Consider the following 19875-nt stretch of genomic DNA (forward strand, 5'->3'; position numbering starts at 1 on the left):
GGCCCCGTTACGCTGGTGCTGGTATGGACTGTCGCGTGGTCTGTCGTAGCAACTCTTCGCGATTGCCGTTCGCGTGGTCGCTCTCCCGACGGACGTCTTCGCGATGTCTCCTCAGCATCCAGGAATGAAGTTCAGTCGACAGTCTATGTTCCCTTACTGCCTCGGAGCTGGTCGACAGTCAACGACGCCTTTATTTACCTGCCTCTTGCAGTGTCAGTGGGTCCTTGACCCTTCGGGAAACCCGGAAACCCACTATCTGTGGGCATCTCTAGTTAATACTGACTGGGGTGGCGGCCCCTGTCACCGTTACCGAGTGGCCACTTACAACATGTCACGGAGACAGCACCACAGCGTGATGTCCCCTTCACGGCCTGATGTCATACTGCCGCTCCTTGCCACACATAGCACTACCGTGGCTCTACCGAGAGCGGTCTGGAATGTCTTCTATTGACATGTTAAACAGTTTGCATCAATTTACATGCTTAAGTGCTTATTTACAAATTCCATGCAAATTGACCTCAGTGGAGAAGAGCGTCTGTCACTCCGCTCGTGACAAATGACCCCCCATTTAAGATGACAGTCGCTCTGAAACAATAGCCTCATCTCTCAATAAAAATCCAATGTCTGTAACAGATAAACACTTTCTCACCATTACTCTTCTAAATCAAACATTAACATTCGCTGCTTCATACTTCACTCTCGTGATACATTACAGACTACTGTTCCAAATATCGGCTGCAGTCCATGGGACAGTTTATATGTGTATTCCTATCGAACCAACAAACTCCACAGTATACTATACAATCTCATTTGCTAATTACTCAATCAATAACATATAACATACATCATATCTCTTTTAACACTAGCTCCTCTGCATTATTATACCAGCCACAGTTCATTAATAAAATTACCTTTTTACACCGCACAATACAATATTGACACTTTGCCAGTATAACCTTGGAGAATATTATGATACCTGTGTTAATCGCATGTTATGTGCATTAGCTGTTGCTACAAAATAAAATGTAATGTGCAAAACCTTCTTATGCACGGTATTATACCGGGGTGTCTGATTCAGAGCAGTCAAATAATTTCAGAGATGTATGAGTCAACTGCATATCTTAGCTCATACTCAGCATACATTATGTGTGTAATACTATAGCTTTCCAATATACTAGGTGTTTCAAAAAACATTTCCCACTTTTGATTCTTAATAATTCGTAAACTCTATATATGATAACACTGTCATTGATATGAGTAATAGCTGAATAGTGTACAATTTGGTTGAAGGTGGTTTGAATATGAAAACAGAAATCAGTTTCATGAAATCCATGATTAATTTCACAGTTAGGTTCCAGATTTTGCTCTATTTTCAACCCTCTGTACAAAATTTCACTTTGCACAGGGGTCAATGGGTGTGTATGGGAGTGTGTGGTTGACACCCTGACAATGGTCCTAAACAATGGTTAGGGTTTGAATGCTTCATTATTTATTCATGAGAAATTCCACCATCACAAATAGTCTTTATTCAGCCTCTGGCAGTATCTGTGTAAAGTCAAACGCTTGCAGATACTGTCGTTAGGATTCGACAGTGCTCTCCCTACTTCTGAAAAATGAAATTACCATGAATACCTTCTGTTCTATCGTAAACATTGTGACAGGAAGCAAAGAAAATCAATTAGAGTATACACTTGTGTAAATGGATCCTTAAATAAATCTACTGTGAAACATATCGCCCCAATGATAAATGCTGCTGAACTCTTTACCAAAAATGATTTCTTTTTATCAAAAAGCGAAAAATTTGCCAGACTATTTAATTAGTAGACAGTTGTATTAAAATGAGGAACTGCAGATCATTTATGCTTATTTATATCCCAAATTTAGTGATATGTGAAACAAAAATTGAAAATGATTGCCAGTTGGAATGGAATGTGGTGTTTGCAAGCACATGGAAACGTGTGCTTCCTTTTTCCATGTGCATGCAGTTTACCCTTTACCGTGCATGAATCCAGACTAGCAGTGCCCAGGACAATCCACATGAATTATTGATTAAGCATTCATGTGCCTGGGAGCACGAGACTGACGCCTAGTCAACAGGTGGTTCAGGCATGTCCATTGTTCAGGGCCATTGTCAGCACACACTCACATACACATCATTGGTTCCTGTGCAAGGTTCAATTTTTATACAGAGGATTGAAATTTGACCAAAATCTGAAACCTTACTTCAAAATCAATCTTAGATTTAATGAAACTGATTTATGCTTTTGCATTCAAATTACCTTTAACCAAATTGTACACTATTCAGCTATTATTTATATCAATGACAGTTTTATCGGATGAATAGTATTTGAGCTATTAATGATCAAAAGTGGAAAATGTTTTTTGAAACACCTAGTACCTCCTAATATACAATGTACATAACAGTAACAATAAGTTCATTGCAAAATTACGTTGTGATTAAACTCACATATAGTAGAGATAACATGGGCTGTTACACCTCTATTTCTACTCAGTAGGGCATCTGCTGAGGTAATCAGCCCCAACATTCTCTGAGCCTTTGTTTACCTGTACACGATACTGATATGCCTGCAGTGCAAGCGCCCAGCGCATGACTCTTGGGTTTTGCATTCGCGCGTGTGTTAGATGAGCAAGCGGGTAGTGGTCAGTTTGCAGCTTGAATGCTCGGCCATACAAAAAGTACGAGAACTTTTTGACCGCCCACGTAAGAGCTAGACACTCGCGCTCTACGATTGGGTACACGCGCTCGCGTTTCAGCAGTTTTCGAGAAGCGTAGCTGATGGGGAAGTATTTCCCCTCGCTTTCCTGCATCAGCACAGCGCCGAGTCCCACATCGGATGCATCGGTCCGTAGAACGAACTCCTTGTCGTCATCGGGTAGTCTTAGAATTGGGAAGTCGACCAGTGCTTGCTCATGGGATTCGTCCCATCTTAGCTTGTCAGGCTCGTTCTTCTTCGTCGCGTCTGTGAGGGGAGCAGCGATCGTGGACATGTTCGGAATAAACTTCCGATAATATCCCACGAGCCCCAAGAATGCTCTCACCTCCTTCTTGGTTGTCGGTCGCGTTGTCGCCATCACCTTCTGGATCTGTTCTGGGGTGGGTTTCATCTTTCCTTGTCCTACGATGTGTCCCAAGAACTCCACAGACTTACACGCGACATGACACTTTGTCGGTCTCGCTGTAATATAAGCCTGCCGTAGTCGGAGGCAGACTTGTCGGATGTCGTTCAGGTGCTCCTCCCATGAGGAACTGTAGATCAGAATGTCGTCGATGTAATGGACGACATGGGGCAGGCCTTCCAGCAGAGCTCTCATCATCCGAGTGAACACTGCTGGGGCATTTACTAGCCCGAATGGTAGTACCTTGAACTCGTATTGGCCGTCTGGGGTGACAAACGCGGTCTTCTTCCGGTCTTCTTCGACCACGGGTATCTGCCAATAGCCTTTGGCCAAATCGATCTTGGTGAAGAACTTTGCATTTCCTATCTCTGCAATCAGTTCTTCGATGTTTGGGATTGGTTCGTTGTCGACAACTGTCTTGGCGTTCAACTTCCTATAGTCGACGCAGAAGCGATTCTTCCCGTCCTTTTTCTTTACAAGGACCACGGGGGGTGCGTATGGCGATGTCGACCTTTCGATCACTCCCATCCTCAACATGGTGTCGACCTCCTCTCTGATGGTCTCCTTCAGTGACCGGGGGACTGGGTATGGGGAGAACGTATCGGCTCGTTCGTTCTCAGTTCGATGGCGTGCTCGATGATGTCGGTCCTTCCTGGGACATCGGTCATGACATCCGAGAACTCCAGCAAGAGGGATTTTACCTCCTTCATCTTCTCCTCGTCTAGCTCGTCACTGCACTTCACGTCATGCACGCTTTCCGACGCTTCGATGGAGGGAAATGAGATGGGCACCAATCCGTCATCATCTACCTGGTCGTCCACGACACTGACGTAGTTCGCCTCCAGTTGTCCCTGGTTTTTGCTGTCGACATCGTTGACTTTCTCGTCTTCTCTCCCAATGTACCGTTTCATGAGATTGGCGTGGTAGGTCCTCTCCTTACCGTTCACAAGCAGTCGGTAATCGTCTCTGGCGATTCGCTGCACGACTTCGAATGGACCTCGCCATTGCATTTGCAGCTTATTCCTCGTCGTCGGTAACAGGAGTAGCACTTTGTCGCCGCACTCGAAGCTTCTCTCCTTCGTCTTCACGTCAAAGTGTTTCTTGTACTTCCTTGATGCTTTGGACAGCTCCTCTTTGGCGAGTTCACACGTCTGTTCGAGTCGGTTTTGGAGATCGATGACGTACTGGTACGTAGTCTTCGTTTCCTCCTCAGGGATCTCCTTAGTCCACAGCTCTTTCAGTACAGTCATGGGTCCTCTCACCACTCTGCTGTACATGAGCTCAAAAGGGGAAAAGCCAAGGCTTTCGTGAGGCACCTCTCGATATGCAAAGAGAAGAGCTGGCAGGAAGCGGTCCCAGTCGCTGGGTCGCTCCTGGCACATCCTCCTCAGCATCTGTTTCAAAGTGCCGTTGAATCTCTCGCAGGCGCCGTTCGCCATCGGGTGGTATGGTGTCGTGTGAAATTGCTTCACTCTCAGGAGTTGAGCTGCTTCTTTCATCACACCTGAAACGAATTGAGTGCCGTTATCAGAGAGTATCTCATTAGGAATGCCTAACCTCGAGAATACTTCAACTAACGCCTCTGCTACCCGTTCTGCTTCGATTCGTGGTAACGCTACCGCCTCTGGGTATCTAGTAGCAAGATCGATTATCGTCAGGGTATATCGATTCTCTCTTTCAGTGATCGGTTCAAGTGGTCCAATCAAATCGACCGCCACTCTACGGAAACATGTGTCAGTCAAAGGGGGATGGTCAGGGGTACTTTCCCTATCTTACCCTTTGGCGTGGTGCGTTGACAGGAATCGCATGATGTACAGTAGCGCTTGACATCGGCATGAATTCCTGGCCAATAGAAGTGAGCAAGAATCCGGTCAGCCGTCTTCTTTGTCTGCAAATGACCTGCCAAAGGGGAGTCGGAGTACTAGTCGGAGTACTTCACTGCGATACGGCTGGGGCACCACCAGCTGCGTGAATATCTTTCCTCTCTCGACGTAGGGAGACCTGTATTCACGGAAGAGAAGATTGTCACGACAAAAATATCTGACCTCACTTCCTTTCCCTCCAGCCTTAGCCTCACCCTTCTCCGCCAACTTTCGAAGTTTCTCCAGTGTGGCATCTCGCGCCTGCTCTCTGATCATCTCCTCCCTGGTAGCAGTGATCGTCGGCTGGTCTGCTGATCCTAGTCTCTTCCACGGCCGTTCCTTCGATTTCCTCATGCCTCTTGTCTCTACTGCTGCACTTTCGTTGGTTGTAGGTAGGGGTGTCGGTGACTGTTTCACACTCTCGTCAGTGTGGGGACGATCACAACTGTCGGAGGTCGTTGTGATGCCGTTCTGCGTTGTCCCTTTCGAAGACTCTGCCTCTGAACCGGAGGTCGTCATCTCCTCAGCTAACGGCTTCTCCCTAGCATCCTCTCCGCTCCATCCGATGTCCTCGTCGCCAGGCTGCCTAGCACCGCTAACCATCTATGAGCACACAAGTTTGAATCTCACCAGTCAGCTGTGATTCCTCTATCAGTTTACGTTTCACCACTACGGTGTTGCAACCGGTGTCTCTCAGCACCTTCACTCTTTTACCATTCAACATACCTTCACATGTCGGCATGTCTGTGCCTACGTTACACCCACCGCTAAGAAGGGGTAACTCGTGACCACACATCAGTTTAACAGAAGGTGTGCCCCAAATATTCCCTCTCTCGTGAGCATCATGAGTAGGGCATACTCCTACCACACATGTTGCCCCCGTCTGTTTTGACTTTGGCACATACTGCTTGCTAGTTACTTTTGACTGGTCAGTTTTACGGTCTGGACATTTGGAAGCAAAATGTCCTTGCTTACCACAGACAAAGCAACCTTGGTTGTCACGTGACGTAGTGCCCCCTTTCTTTGTTTGTCTTGCTTCGTTGCCCTGGTTACGAGACTTATTATCGTCGCGTGCGCGTTTACCGGAGCCGCCATGCCCGTGTGCGTCCCGATACCGATCTGCGATATCTGCCATCTCTTTCACCGATTGTGGGTTTCTCTCACGAATGAATACAGATAATCCACGATCACAACATTCGAGCAGCTGTTCACGCACCGCTAGTTCTAGTAGCCCTTCATAGGACTTACTTGTACCCGACATCTCTACCCATCTAGTAACATATCCGGTTATGCGTGTTGCAAATTGCCCAAATGATTCGCCCATTTTCTGCCGCGCCTCTCGAAAACGTTTGCGAAAGCCTTCCTCAGTTAGCGCAAACTGCCGCAAGAGCTTATCTTTCAGACTCTCATAGTCGTCGGCTTCATTTGCCGGTAAGAGAGAATAAACTTCTAAAGCGCGCACGGTCAAAAGGTTCCCCAATGCAGGAGCCCAGCATTCCTCTGGCCACTGACTTTGTTTTGCATATCTCTCAAAGCGCAACAGATAAGCAAGCTTGGTAGGCTACTCCTTACACTATTTGTTGCCTTCACATTGACACTCTTATATTGAGCTATTTCTAACTCAATCCTCATTTGCTTGGTTATTTCTTCCCTTTGCACCTGTCTTTCATCTCTTTCTAACTTTTCATCTCGTCTCTTTTCTTCGAGATACTTGTCTCTTTCAGTGCTGGCAAACTCCACTAGTTCTGGACCTTGCAGTCCACAATCTGTACCTAACTGTATGTACTTCTCTAATTCCATTGTGATATCTTATACACACAACATGAGGTTACACAAATCACGTCTCAAATTCTTGTATGAATAAACCCTGCCAAGTTCTCTCCAGCGGACGAGCCCCCAGTTGTCACAGAATTTCCCCGATTTCCATCCTTTTATATGGAAACAAACGGAACAACGAAATTGTCATAACCTCTGAGAACTGTCGGCAGGCTGTAACTCATACAAGACGAAACGGAGGAAACCATTGTGCATTCAATTAACTCAAATATTTTAATTGTCTATACCTATGACTTCTGGTTTTACAGCAAATTATAAAAAGGAAAAAACGAACATAAAATTCTTCCTGTTCAGTGGCTTTATGGCTCTTAGGACTTTATTATGTTTAACTTAAATTGGACTTATTTCACCTCGATTATGCAACTGGCTGTCACGGATGTAAGTTGTGTGACGATGGCTTATGACGACGAGGTATGACGATGACGTACGACGGTGACAATGTAGGCCGATGACGGGGCCCCGTTACGCTGGTGCTGGTATGGACTGTCGCGTGGTCTGTCGTAGCAACTCTTCGCGATTGCCGTTCGCGTGGTCGCTCTCCCGACGGACGTCTTCGCGATGTCTCCTCAGCATCCAGGAATGAAGTTCAGTCAACAGTCTATGTTCCCTTACTGCCTCGGAGCTGGTCGACAGTCAACGACGCCTTTATTTACCTGCCTCTTGCAGTGTCAGTGGGTCCTTGACCCTTCGGGAAACCCGGAAACCCACTATCTGTGGGCATCTCTAGTTAATACTGACTGGGGTGGCGGCCCCTGTCACCGTTACCGAGTGGCCATTTACAACGTGTCACGGAGACAGCACCACAGCGTGATGTCCCCTTCACGGCCTGATGTCATACTGCCGCTCCTTGCCACACATAGCACTACCGTGGCTCTACCGAGAGCGGTCTGGAATGTCTTCTATTGACATGTTAAACAGTTTGCAATCAATTTACATGCTTAAGTGCTTATTTACAAATTCCATGCAAATTGACCTCAGTGTAGAAGAGCGTCTGTCACTCCGCTCGTGACAGTGAGAACACTTAGGTATTGAAGAAAACACTATTTGGAAACCTCCTGTAAATTTTGAACTCAAGAGGGTCTTTATTTGTTTAGTTAAATTGACCGTTAAGATTTGAATAATTTTTGCGAACTTCGCAAAAATTACAAATCTAAATACTAGTCTAGTTTTACAGACCTGTGTGATGCACTTACAGTAGTTGTACATGTAGTTCATGTAAGTGGTGTGTTGTTATTTGCCATTGATAACAAAGTAAGAGAAGCTAGTGAATTCTTCTTTTCTGACAGCTTTAACATGTATATCTGTTGTTCGAAGTATAAGTATCATAATTACAACTCCAGGAGGATTAATGTATGCAGCTGTGCCTAGTACACATAATACGTTACGGTGAGCGTTTGGTGCATTATTTGAATTTTAACGGCTAACAACCTTCAAATATCACAAAAATATTATAGATTTACAATAGTCTTGTCATTCTGGTGGAATATATCATGTTCTGTGCTATTTGGGAAGGAATGCAAAAGGGAAGGGCCATCTTTAACATCTCATAACTCTGCTTTTCTATCACAAACGAAGCTTCATTCCTTCAATTATTCATTCACTTCATCTATTTCAATACGGTAAACTGGGCTCAGCCAGTGGCTATTTTTCGGCCAGTCGGTGAATTAAAAACAAATGCATATAGGCCTAAATACAATAATACGCCAATACATAACTGAAATACGCACAAAACATTCAAGCACAAAACTTAATACCTTCATTATAATATTTTACACAACATTAGGTTAAATACAAAAAAGAGATAAATGAAAACAAAAACAAAAACAAGCTTCCATAACAAACATGACTTGAATGGGAGGATACAATGAGATCAGTATTAAAGACTGATATCCCTTGCATGTCCACCCCCACACCGCCTATTTATACGATCAATAATGATTACTAAATTAGAGTATTCAAAAGATCATTATTCACCTGTCTCCTGAAATTATTCCAACCAAGGCCTTTTACATCGTTCTTGTTAACTTATTCGCGTATCCGGGCAATTACCCCGAGAGGGCAATTACCCCCCGGCTAAATACTGGTTAGTGGTAAGCTTAGAGTAACGATTAGGGTTAGGGTTAGGGTTAGGGTTAGGAGTTTGAGTTAGGGATAGGATTAGGTTCAGGATTAGGATTAGGATTAGGGCCAGGGGAAGGGTGCGGGGTAATTGCCCAGGGGGTAATTGCCCTAGACCCCTTATTCGAAATTCTTATCCCACGACATGACAAATTTCGTTATTCAAATGTATGAACTTCATGAAATTTTGGTAAATCAAAATTATTCTATTGATGACTAAGGTTGTACTTAAATAAGACTCAAATTATTATAATCATTGTTAATAAACTTATCATTTTCAAACTTCCATTTATGGTGTTGTCGTCGCCGTTGTTGTTGTTGTTGCTTAAGTGGTATTCCTGAAATGAAGGGATCGTATAGTTTTGATTGATACTTTACTTCAGGTTTCTAACATTTTTGTAAGATAATGAGAAACCTCTTTTGAAATGTGAAAGAGCATGTAATTTTGAGAGAAATTCAACATTTATTCGATGAAATTGTTTTCGAAATGGGTGAGATATCCGAAACAGAGGGATCCTATAATAAAAGGTGGGACCCACCTCATGATAAAAGGTGAGACCCATCTTTTATTACGATCACTTTGTTTTACTTTGTTTTGGAATGCCTCAGCCATTGCAAAAGCGATTTTCATCAAATAAACTTTGAATTCCTCTTACAATGGTATATTCCAAGAGTGGCTTCTGGTATAACTCGCAAAAAGTTAAGAGCCCAATCCTCATCTCCACCAATTTTATACTGAATTCCTCATACAATGGTATATTCCAAGAGTGGCTTCTGGTATAAACTCGCAAAAAGTTCAGAGCCTAATCCTCATCTCCACCAATTTTATACTGCAACACCCCTTTAAGTCAATAGGAACGCTGACTAGGACTTCCCTTTAACATGTTCACGTATGTGGACAGCTGTATGTTCATTTTCTTTGATTTCTCTTCATTGAGTTTTAATGCTTTACCATCTGCCGCTTCGCCATATTTTTGCAAAACTTCCTGTAGATTCATTCATTCATTCATTCATTCATTTATTTTTCATTTCCAACAAAAACATATAAATATATTACAAAAATTGAATACAGTACATAAAGTTCATTATACAAAGTAAAGGATAAGTTCACAGAAAACTTGTAAGTATACGAAAATGTTGGAAATGGGGAGGAATGCTAAAAAGCTGAGCTTGTAGGGCGCATTCCCCCCACACGTAATACAAAAAATTATATGATCGATTGACTTATATACATTGAAAATGGATGAAACAAAGAAACTAAGACGAAAAGACCTATAACCTAACTTATCCGAAACAAAAACCCTGAACAAACCCCTACACCAAGTCGCTGTCATGCCGGAAGAGAGAGGAGAGAAACAGAGACAGAGAGAGAGAAATAGAGAGAGAGAGAGTGTGTGTGTGTGTGTGTGTGTGTGTGTGTGTGTGTGTGTGTGTATGAGAGAGAGAAAAAGAGAAAGGGAAAGAAAGCAACGTATTGCGTGGAGTGAAGATAAAAGACAAGAAAAAAATAGAGGGACACGAGAGGTAGTGGATGAATGGAGCCGCTTAGTTGTCATTTCAACAGAATATAAGGTTGAATTTTACACTTTTTTGCAACCATTAAAGAATCAACACAATTTTTCAATTGATATACAATTAATTTTCATAATGATATTTAGATAAATTCTTATAACTGTTCAAAATATTTTTCTTTAGATTACTCTTAAAAGAACTTAAACTTAGGGATGTCCTTAAACTGTTAGAAAGGTTGTTCCAATATTTAGTTCCAGCAAATGTAAATATAGATTGTGTAAACATAGTTCTAGTTGAAGTTAAAGGTTCTAGTTCCAGTTAAAGGCAGATGGAATTCATCTGAATGACGAGGCGGATATCTATGGAACGAGCGGTTTCTCGCAAACATGCTTGTGAAAACAGATTGCGGTAATTTCCGCGTTTTCCTCCAACCTTCTATACAACAAAGGAGGTCCTTACATTTGGATAGCCAGATGTTGATGAGAACTGTGAATATGACATTCTTTTCTCTTTTTCCACCACTATTTCACAATGGTGACATTTAATAGTACAATAAAGTCGCTGTTTACCGATGATAGGGACTTTTTGCTGTCCGATGCAATGAGAAAATGATAATTATAAACATGTTAGTTCCTCGTTGCTGGTGTTCATTATACACCGAGGTAACCAGAGAAGTCGATCGTTATGGTGAACTTTGGATATGAATGAAAGAGGTTCACATAGATTGAGCTCAGTTATTTCTTGAGCTCGCCTTTTTGTGTGCTGCGGTATTATACATGTAGTAAGTTCCTCGTTGGTGGTGTTCATTATACCTCGAGGTAACCAGAGAAGTCGTTATGGTGAACTTTGGATATGAATGAAAGAGGTTCATTTAGACTGAGCTCAGACATTTCTTGAGCTCGCCTTTTTGCGTGCTGTGGATCGGTTTGTAATCGAGTGCCTTCAATCCGGGCCTTCAACATCATTTCCTGAAAGAAATAAAAAAACACACACACTCGCAATGTCATTACCATTACCATCGTTATGATTGCTGTAATGTTATAAACTAATAATGATTAGTGTTGTATCAGCGTTATTGACATCATCATATTCAGTATGCATCATTGAAAAAAAAAATCTGCATGGAAGTTTGACATACGTTAGACAACAAATGATCAGAGCTCGACATCAGCTTCTAGCTTCAGCTGTGTCGAGAGGATCACCAAGCACACACACACACACACACACACACACACACAAATGCTGGCTATCCAAATGTAGATATTGCCTCTAAATAAGGTGTTATTTGTCACGAAAGACATAACATTTATTGCATTCATAGCATTTTCTTTGATTACATATTTTAGTATTCATATTAGCACTGATTTTGTGTACCGATATGTGCATTAATGTGCAATTTCATTTCTTTTTATTGTAATAGATTAAATAGACTGAAGAGAAGGTTGTAGCCTCGACAGCGGGATGTATAATATATGTTTTAAATCATGTATACAGTGGACTCCCGTTATAACAATTTTCTTTCGTTATATCAAAATTTCCGTGTAACCGAACAATGAAACAATAAAATCAAAGAGTGGGTAATGTTGCGGTCTGAATTTTTACTTCGTTGTAATCAGAATTTTGTTATATTAAATCTTGCTCGTTCTTACGGGAGTGCACTGTACGCCAACAGTGAGGGTTTCAAATTGCAGTGATTCTTTGTGATAACACACACCAGAAGCGATGTCATTGCTATCGGAGCGATGATTTCGGTTTTATTGAATTACAGCACATAGCCCGTGCAGCATCAAAATGAGAGGGAAAATCATGGGAAGACATACAGACATTTCAAAAATCACTTTCACTTTGATACTTACCCATGCATCAAAGCAATATTCCATAGATCTCTATGCTATTTCCAACGGAGAAACCAAAAGCACAATAAGCCCCCCCCCCCCCACCTGAAAAAACAAAATACGGAAACAGTCTATTCGCACAATCAATTTAGTGGGCTTTTGTTATCAAACTAATGAATTTTTCAATAAATCAATTCCTTAAGATTACTGATTTGCTTTTACATAACAATTTACACATAATATGTTTGTTTTAAAAAAAGATGCCTTCCCTACTATACGAGACAAAGATTCATATCACCTTCCACGTAATGGCACATTTTTAGCCCAGTCCTTAATTTTGGAATGATCTTTCCAAAGATGAATTAATGCTCTCCTTTGTTTGTTGTCAAACGGAAACTGATATGGTAGTCGATCATTGTTAGTTGGATACACCCACTAAATACAATTTAAATCAAAGTTTACCTCCGATATTACACATTCTTCCAGATACATCATTTACAATAAATCAATGTCATGCAAATAACATAACCGGTTTTTTTAAGCGGAAGATCGTAAAAAGGATCAAATGCACAACCAATTTTCATTTTTTGTTTCGTCATTTTCGTTATTATTAAAATTTTAAAGATGTTGGGACCGCATCACTCCAGAGGGTTTTGAGCCAGCGAATGCCCAGTGAATTCGAAAATTTGAAGATAAGTTCGCATTCTAGAATACTAGAATAGTTCGTAGCTATTTATAGGGATTCGCAAAGATATATACAATGGAGCTGGTTTTGTATTAAGCTATAGGGTCACAAAGGTTCGTACGAACGATGTCACTGTCCGTACGAATTCTTGAGATCGTATCAGATAGAGATTCGTAGATGGGGCACAGATTCTTACGACTTTCTTATGAATTTTGCACAAAAGCTGTTTAATTCTCAAGAGCAACTTAAGACCTTTTAGAGAAACAACATTTTCAATTATGCAATGACCCTTGAATTCGTACGTTTTTCGTAAGAATACTTTGAGTTATTCTTTCGTCAGACTTACAGCCATCTTACCATTTCTTTTTGTCGTAAGATGGTCATACGTGCAACTCACTGCACTCTCAAGTCATTCGTAAGAAGATTTTGCGATTTCTTTGTATATTTTTTCTGGTTGTTAAAAAGACGCTGCCGTGTCCTGTCGAAAATTCTGTAAGATGGCAGTCAGTAGTGCCAAGGAGACTACAACTGCAGATGCATCTGCAAGTATAGTTTTCCCTCTATCACTCCTTCTTCCTCATCTCCCTCCTTTCTTTTCTTCCCCTTCCCCCTTTTCCCTTTGATTGCCTTCCCTCTGGTCCCATATTAACAGAAATGTTTTCTGGTCTAACACCTAGAACATCAGAGTGAGGATTTGAACTTCGCACGTTTGGCTTTATACCCCCTAAAACTCAACAGTTGCACAAATTGTGTATCTACGCCTTATACGAGTCCCCTAGAAACGCCTTACAAACTCGAAGAGTTGTTCGTAAGAACGCTGTACGAATCTCCGTTCGTGAGGCATTCTTACGAAAGTCGTAAGATCCCTCTATGAACGACATAAGGCGTTCTTACAATCATCGTAAGAATTTAAGGCTTCTAGAATTGTCTCTCGAAACTACAAAACCTTGCGTAGTTCTTACGATGTTCGTACGACGTTCGTACGGCCGCCTAAACTAGAGAGGGTTTCATACGAAGTTAAAAAAATCTTGGACAAGATCATCGACCAGGCTACGAACTTACGAACAGTCTACGAACGGTCTACGAACCCCGGTTTCGTACGACCTTCTTAAAAAGATCTTACGAAATTGTCTAAAATCGTTAGTACGACGTTGGTAGTAATTCTTATTGGTATTTGTGACCGAGCCTTTAGACGTGTTCAAAATGTTAAAATCGGCTCCAGCGTATCTGTGAGAATCCCTACGAATATGAATACAAAGAACGTTCTCTATTTGCTCGACTATAGGCTTTGACCATGGTGACGCGGCTCTATTCGCAAACATTGACAGTATATTTTTTGGCTAATATTTGCTCGCCTTTGCCTGAAAAGGCTTTTGCCAAACTAATCCACATTCTCAGCAGAAGAAGTGGAAGAAATATCTAATATGAAAGCACAAAACTGTGTTCCGTTTGCAGTGTATATGTGACCGTGCATCACAAAACAAGCCGAGAGTCGCAGCCCTTGATTTTACGTGAGGATTCCAAAAAAAAAAACAAACAAACGGTGAAATGGGTCAACAGAGTTAATGGGAAAGTGTGTTTTCAGCAGATTTTCTACAACCCTTTTTGGGGGGAGACTGGAATGATCACGTATGTCTTAAAGGCCCCTTCTCACTTCTTGAAATCCTTTGCATACTCTTCACCTTCAAGTCTAATAACTTTTGAATGGATAACGCTACTGCTTTGAAAGTTGGCATTAATCATGGACAAAATGTATCAATAAAACATAGTCAATTCCAGCTTAGTCTAACGATTGCTTCATTATTGTTGCCCTAGTGATTTACATCCTGTGTTTTGTCTCTTTCAACACACAGCTAGCACGACTTGATAAAGATTAAGTGCTTAAATAGACTCTGTACTTCAGAGCCTCTTTTCTCAGTTCACACTTTTCCAAAGTGTGTGCTTATTTTCCAGTATTTAGATAGGATAGAGGAGTCCATTTGCGTTGAGTTATGCTCTCTCAGAATATGCCTTTAACTAAAAATCCCTATCTTGCAACTTTTTGTTGATTTTGTCATGCAGGGTCGCATATGCAAATAATGTCCATACGGCGTGAGACTGGCAAAATAATTATTCAAAAAAAAATTACATCCGGGAGTCCTGACACTTCTTTCAAAGGTCAAGACTAATAAAAAGAGTGAATTGCACTCATTTCGAGTGCTCGGCTTACAAATTAACGTGGGAAAGATGTATTCCTTTTTTTTTTTGTATCTGTGAAGAGCAAAGTGTGTACTTATGTGGTACAATAAAGGAGCTCTTTTTATTTGGAAAAGCTGTTCTAGGCTTGACGAGATGTGTAAACATGGAATCCTCTCTTGACTCTGTGACTCTGGCGAAGTTTTTTTTTTCATTGATGTAGGTCCTATATACAGTAGTGCAATAAAGTCGATGGAATGTAAGGTTCCTCGTTGGTGGAATACATTACACCGTAATGGTAACAGGAGATTCGCTATAGGCAAGTGATAGGCAAGCTTTCATATATCTGCAAAAATAAAATAATATACAGGAAAAAAATACAGTATATCAAAATATACAAAAATAAAATCATATATAGGAAAAAAATACAGTATTACAACAATACAACAAGAAAAAAAATACGTATGAAGAAAATCCACAATAGACGGATAAAAGATAAACAATGTGACCCTGGAGGTTCGAAAATAAGATTTATCACTATATCCCTTGTAGAGTAACAGTCCACCCATGTTGCAAGTGGGGGAGGCCTTCTGAACCCTCATCAAATGCTTCTTTCGTATAAACATTGCACCAAAATACAAACAAGCAAACAAACAAAAAGAATAAAAAACAAAAGTGAAGAATATATCATAAATGTAATAAATTGTATATGATAAGAACCTCATATTACATTTGCCCGTGACATATTTTTATTACTGTTTTATTATTATTATCATTTGTCTCGTACACAGGTGAGTCCTTTCCGAGAGAAACACTACAAGAAGTGCGCAGTGGTGGGGAACAGCGGAAGTCTCTTAAACAGCGGGTGTGGCAGGGAAATCGACTCAAGTGATATGGTTTTCAGGTACTGATGCATTTTTTAGATGCGTTTTCAATCAATTAATTTCATGTCAACTCATGAAGCAGGGCCTTTCTTTTCCGTGTCATTAGGACTTTGTGCAAGAAAGAAAATCCATCGTTCAAAAAGACAGATGGCAATCCTCCTAGTGCATTCAAAATGACAGTACAAAGTGACGATTATGCGAGTGCACACATTATACGAATCTTAATTTTGCAGGTATAGCATCAGTGATGTGTAGAATTAAATCTCCATTTCTTTTGTGTAAACCAATGAAAGAGTTGTGTTATCGTAATTTACATCACTCCTTCAATACAGAGACCAAAACATGCAGTATATAGTTTTCTGAAAACATGTTCAACTTTACCATTCCATATACGCTTCTTATCTTTTGTGGTGTGGAAGCTAACTAGCTGTCTCAGAGAGCAAAAAGACACCAAGACTTCAGGGATTACATAAAATTGAACTATCAGCTAGCTGACTTTAATCGAGAAATGGGAGAAATAAAAAATGCATTAGAGTCAAATTTGTGAATTGGAGCAAAGCATCCCTCCGTTCAACGGAATTGCATGAAAATTAATAGCAAGACCTTAACGTTCATTATGATTTTTTTTTTTCAATACAACGAAGCTTTAACATTTCGGTTCAATATGAGATGAAGTGTATTACCCAGTCATGCAAGCGACAGATTTTTGGTCGAGGGAAAATTCCCTTCTCTGCACGCAACACAAATGCCGTCTTGTCACTGATGAAACCCGCTTTGATTAAACCTGGTGTTCTGTTTGTCACTTTGAATGTGTTGTGAATTGTCATAAAAAGTCGGACCAGCCTTGAACATTTGAACGCCCACATAGCATGACGTTATATGAATTTAGAACGTCATCAACAATGATTTCATTCTTCTTGGAGATGAATAGATTTTTGCATATGTGCAGGGTGTTAGTTCCTGTCACATCTGATACATTATTTGCCTTCCCGCCCACATTAAGTTTATACTTTGAATAAACAAGCATCACTACCATGATTGCAGTCCCAAAAATATATCCATTTTCATATGACAACAATGTTAATTCCTTACTTCCGCCATCTATTCTTTAACCAGATGTAACGCTGCGCCCATGAAGAATTTCTCTGAGGACGCGGGAAAGAGAAGCAATATAACGACCTTCAACCCAAGTATATTTTACAAAAAGTAAGTAATGCTGTTAAATTGCTGCTTGTAGTACAAACACATCAAGTGCTTGAATGAAAAAAATTAACGCAAATAACAAAACAACCCGAAACACCTTTCTCAATCTGTAGCATTTAGACTTATTCTATAACGGGTATTCGAACACTATATATTATACTCTATAACTGCGGGGTTTATTTTTAGTCTAATTTTGTGTAATTCTGCGCGAACCTATGTACTACAGACGTAAGTCTATACAACTCTAACATCATTACCTTTTGGTTAATACACATTCGATTGTCATTGCTCTCGTAATGATAGTTGGATGTGCAGCACAAATTAGCGTATAGTTTGCGTCGTATAGCCACGTGTCACTTCGCTTTCTGTTTTTTTTTTCTTTTCTTTTTTGATCATTCAAAATTGAAACAACCCTAAAAATTAATTATGAAAGCAGTTCTGCGTTTTTCCACATGGCACAGAAGCATTGTATAATAGTCTCCCATATACACGTGTTACAAGTGTGATCATAGAATGATATTGTGGATTGTCTTTTGTTGACACTATGACCATTAAATCATCAAAAGTAAGTCAGAACACATAAGTGATGTAGTTTCCATCGCAGTGCATTGGATGCCAGCTTAACGTTATCCCTCTCATAAAAATTAAAGAGGAATTCCAGTCCACTTATTAGTGAGTCTGATAAGGAGTAAAACCTTATAAACACGACAGTGAAAATTGGATTAAAATCGGATAAAACTTGGGAAAGATATGAATTAGTGAATTAAGGTCCACTAATTGTTGCAGTATGCACTCTTAAAACATCCGGGTCAGAACTGATCAAGGGTTCGTTGGGGTCACGGGTCTCAGAACTGATCCGGAAAGGGTCCGTTGGGGTCACACCCCGTTCCGGTTCAGAAATGACAGGGAATGGAGTCAGATATGACCCCATTCAGAGTCATGAATTGGGTCAGGGTGACCCCGTTCCGGGTCTTCATTGACTAAATTCCAAGTCATTTTTGATCCGGAACGGGGTGTGACCCCAACGGACCCGGTTCCGGATTTTTTTTTTTAGAGTATAGGTTTCAGTTCTCGTACAGTTGATATGAATATGCAAATGAGTGACCTGATGATGTCGTCACCTCATACTTTTCCGTTGATCGTGTACAAGAAGAAAATGGCAAAACTTCAATGTGTCTGTTGTCCAAGTGTAGAACATGATGTCATGATTACTGGTTCAATAACTTCGAAAAAGAATGGGGCGTAATTGTGTTTAAATGAATAACTGGAAATTTCAAACTTTTATGTACAAACTATAAGGCAAGTTGTGAGGGATGATATCACCACTTCACTATTTGCATAAATTATTCATATCGACTGTTCGAGAACTAAAAAAAAAAAAAAACTATCGAGAAAGTGATAGAATGACCAAAAAGTATCAGAGAATTTGCATTGCAATGAATAATAACCAGACTTTGTTTTTTGTTTGTTTGATTGTTTGATTTTTTTTTCTCTGAGAAGATGGCAGCATGGCTACCCCCAATAGCTGGTCTTCCATGGGGTTCAGTTGGATGTGATGCGGGAGCTCTTTTCAGGGTTATGCACCCTGCTCCTTATACAAAGAATGAACGAATGAAGCAGGATGGTTAACTTGCATCAGTTGTGACTCTCAGACACACGAGACGTTCCATTTCATGTTCTATATCTGAGAGACAGAGTGTTTTGCTTTTTACGAGAGGGGACGTTATGATTACCCGCAACATTGCTCATGTCAGATTCTGGACTCGAACCCGAGTCCTTGGACGGTGTTAGGTCTAAGTCTTTGAGGTCCGTTCTTTCTGTTTTGATTTATTTTATTCTCTTTGTTGCTGTTGTCGCTTTTTTTCCCAAGATACAATTCCCTCGCCAGGCAAGAAGACTACGTTGCATTTCGAAAGAACATCTCGCAGTACCACGGCTACATCTGGATGCCGTGTATCGGGGCGGCTTCGCTCCACAACGTTTGTTTGTCAACGGTGCAGGACGAGGCGAACTTAGACCAGAGCGATCCGCGCATCCTCGTGGCCAACGCCAAAGAGTTCGTCAACTTCTGGAATTTCTGGAAACGGAGAAACTTCACGAGTCAGCCGTCCACCGGTACCCGTTTCTTTGTTGTTGTTGTTTTTTTCATTTTGTTTTAAATTGATCCAAACAAGTTGAAAAATCATGTTCGCAATATTAATGTAATGAATCTACATGTCAGAGTTAAATTCCAAAATCAAGTATACTTGTTATCTTCTTACGTGGTGCACTAAAACCTGTTTATAACCAATAGCAGCCAACCACGCGTACGGGATACAAACAAGTTATGGACAGGTGACTGCTATAACATGTTTTTTTTTCTCTCTCTCTCGAAGGGAATTGCGTTTAGCTGTCGTATACGGCAGGTGGCCCCTAGGACAGATTTGACTGTAATCATTGCCCATTTTTTTCAGAAATGTATAGCGTGAAAGTTCAGAATTGACATGACTGAAGCCTTTTTTTTTTTGTTATTATGATTACATTAACTAAAGCAGGGCTCGACACTAACGGTGGCCCGGTGGCCCGGGCCACCAGAAACGCACGTCGGGCCACCAAAATTTCAGAAATGAAGCATTTGGTGGCCTGAT

General features: G+C 40.9%; 1 protein-coding gene across 1 annotated transcript in view; it reads left to right on the top strand.

Annotated features, from left to right (window-relative positions):
• LOC139713134 (uncharacterized) overlaps nt 1–19875 on the top strand; it is a 39218-nt gene that overhangs the window by 17911 nt on the left and 1432 nt on the right. Inside the window, exons 7-9 of the mRNA XM_071624886.1 lie at nt 15953–16065; nt 17162–17251; nt 19119–19363. Of these exons, the coding sequence (XP_071480987.1) occupies nt 15953–16065; nt 17162–17251; nt 19119–19363 (448 nt within the window). The remainder of the gene's footprint in view (nt 1–15952; nt 16066–17161; nt 17252–19118; nt 19364–19875) is intronic.

Source organism: Diadema antillarum, unplaced genomic scaffold, assembly GCF_040938485.1.
Source record: "Diadema antillarum isolate AM-2024a unplaced genomic scaffold, OU_Dant_1.0 seq00001910_RagTag, whole genome shotgun sequence".
Taxonomy (NCBI): domain Eukaryota; kingdom Metazoa; phylum Echinodermata; class Echinoidea; order Diadematoida; family Diadematidae; genus Diadema; species Diadema antillarum.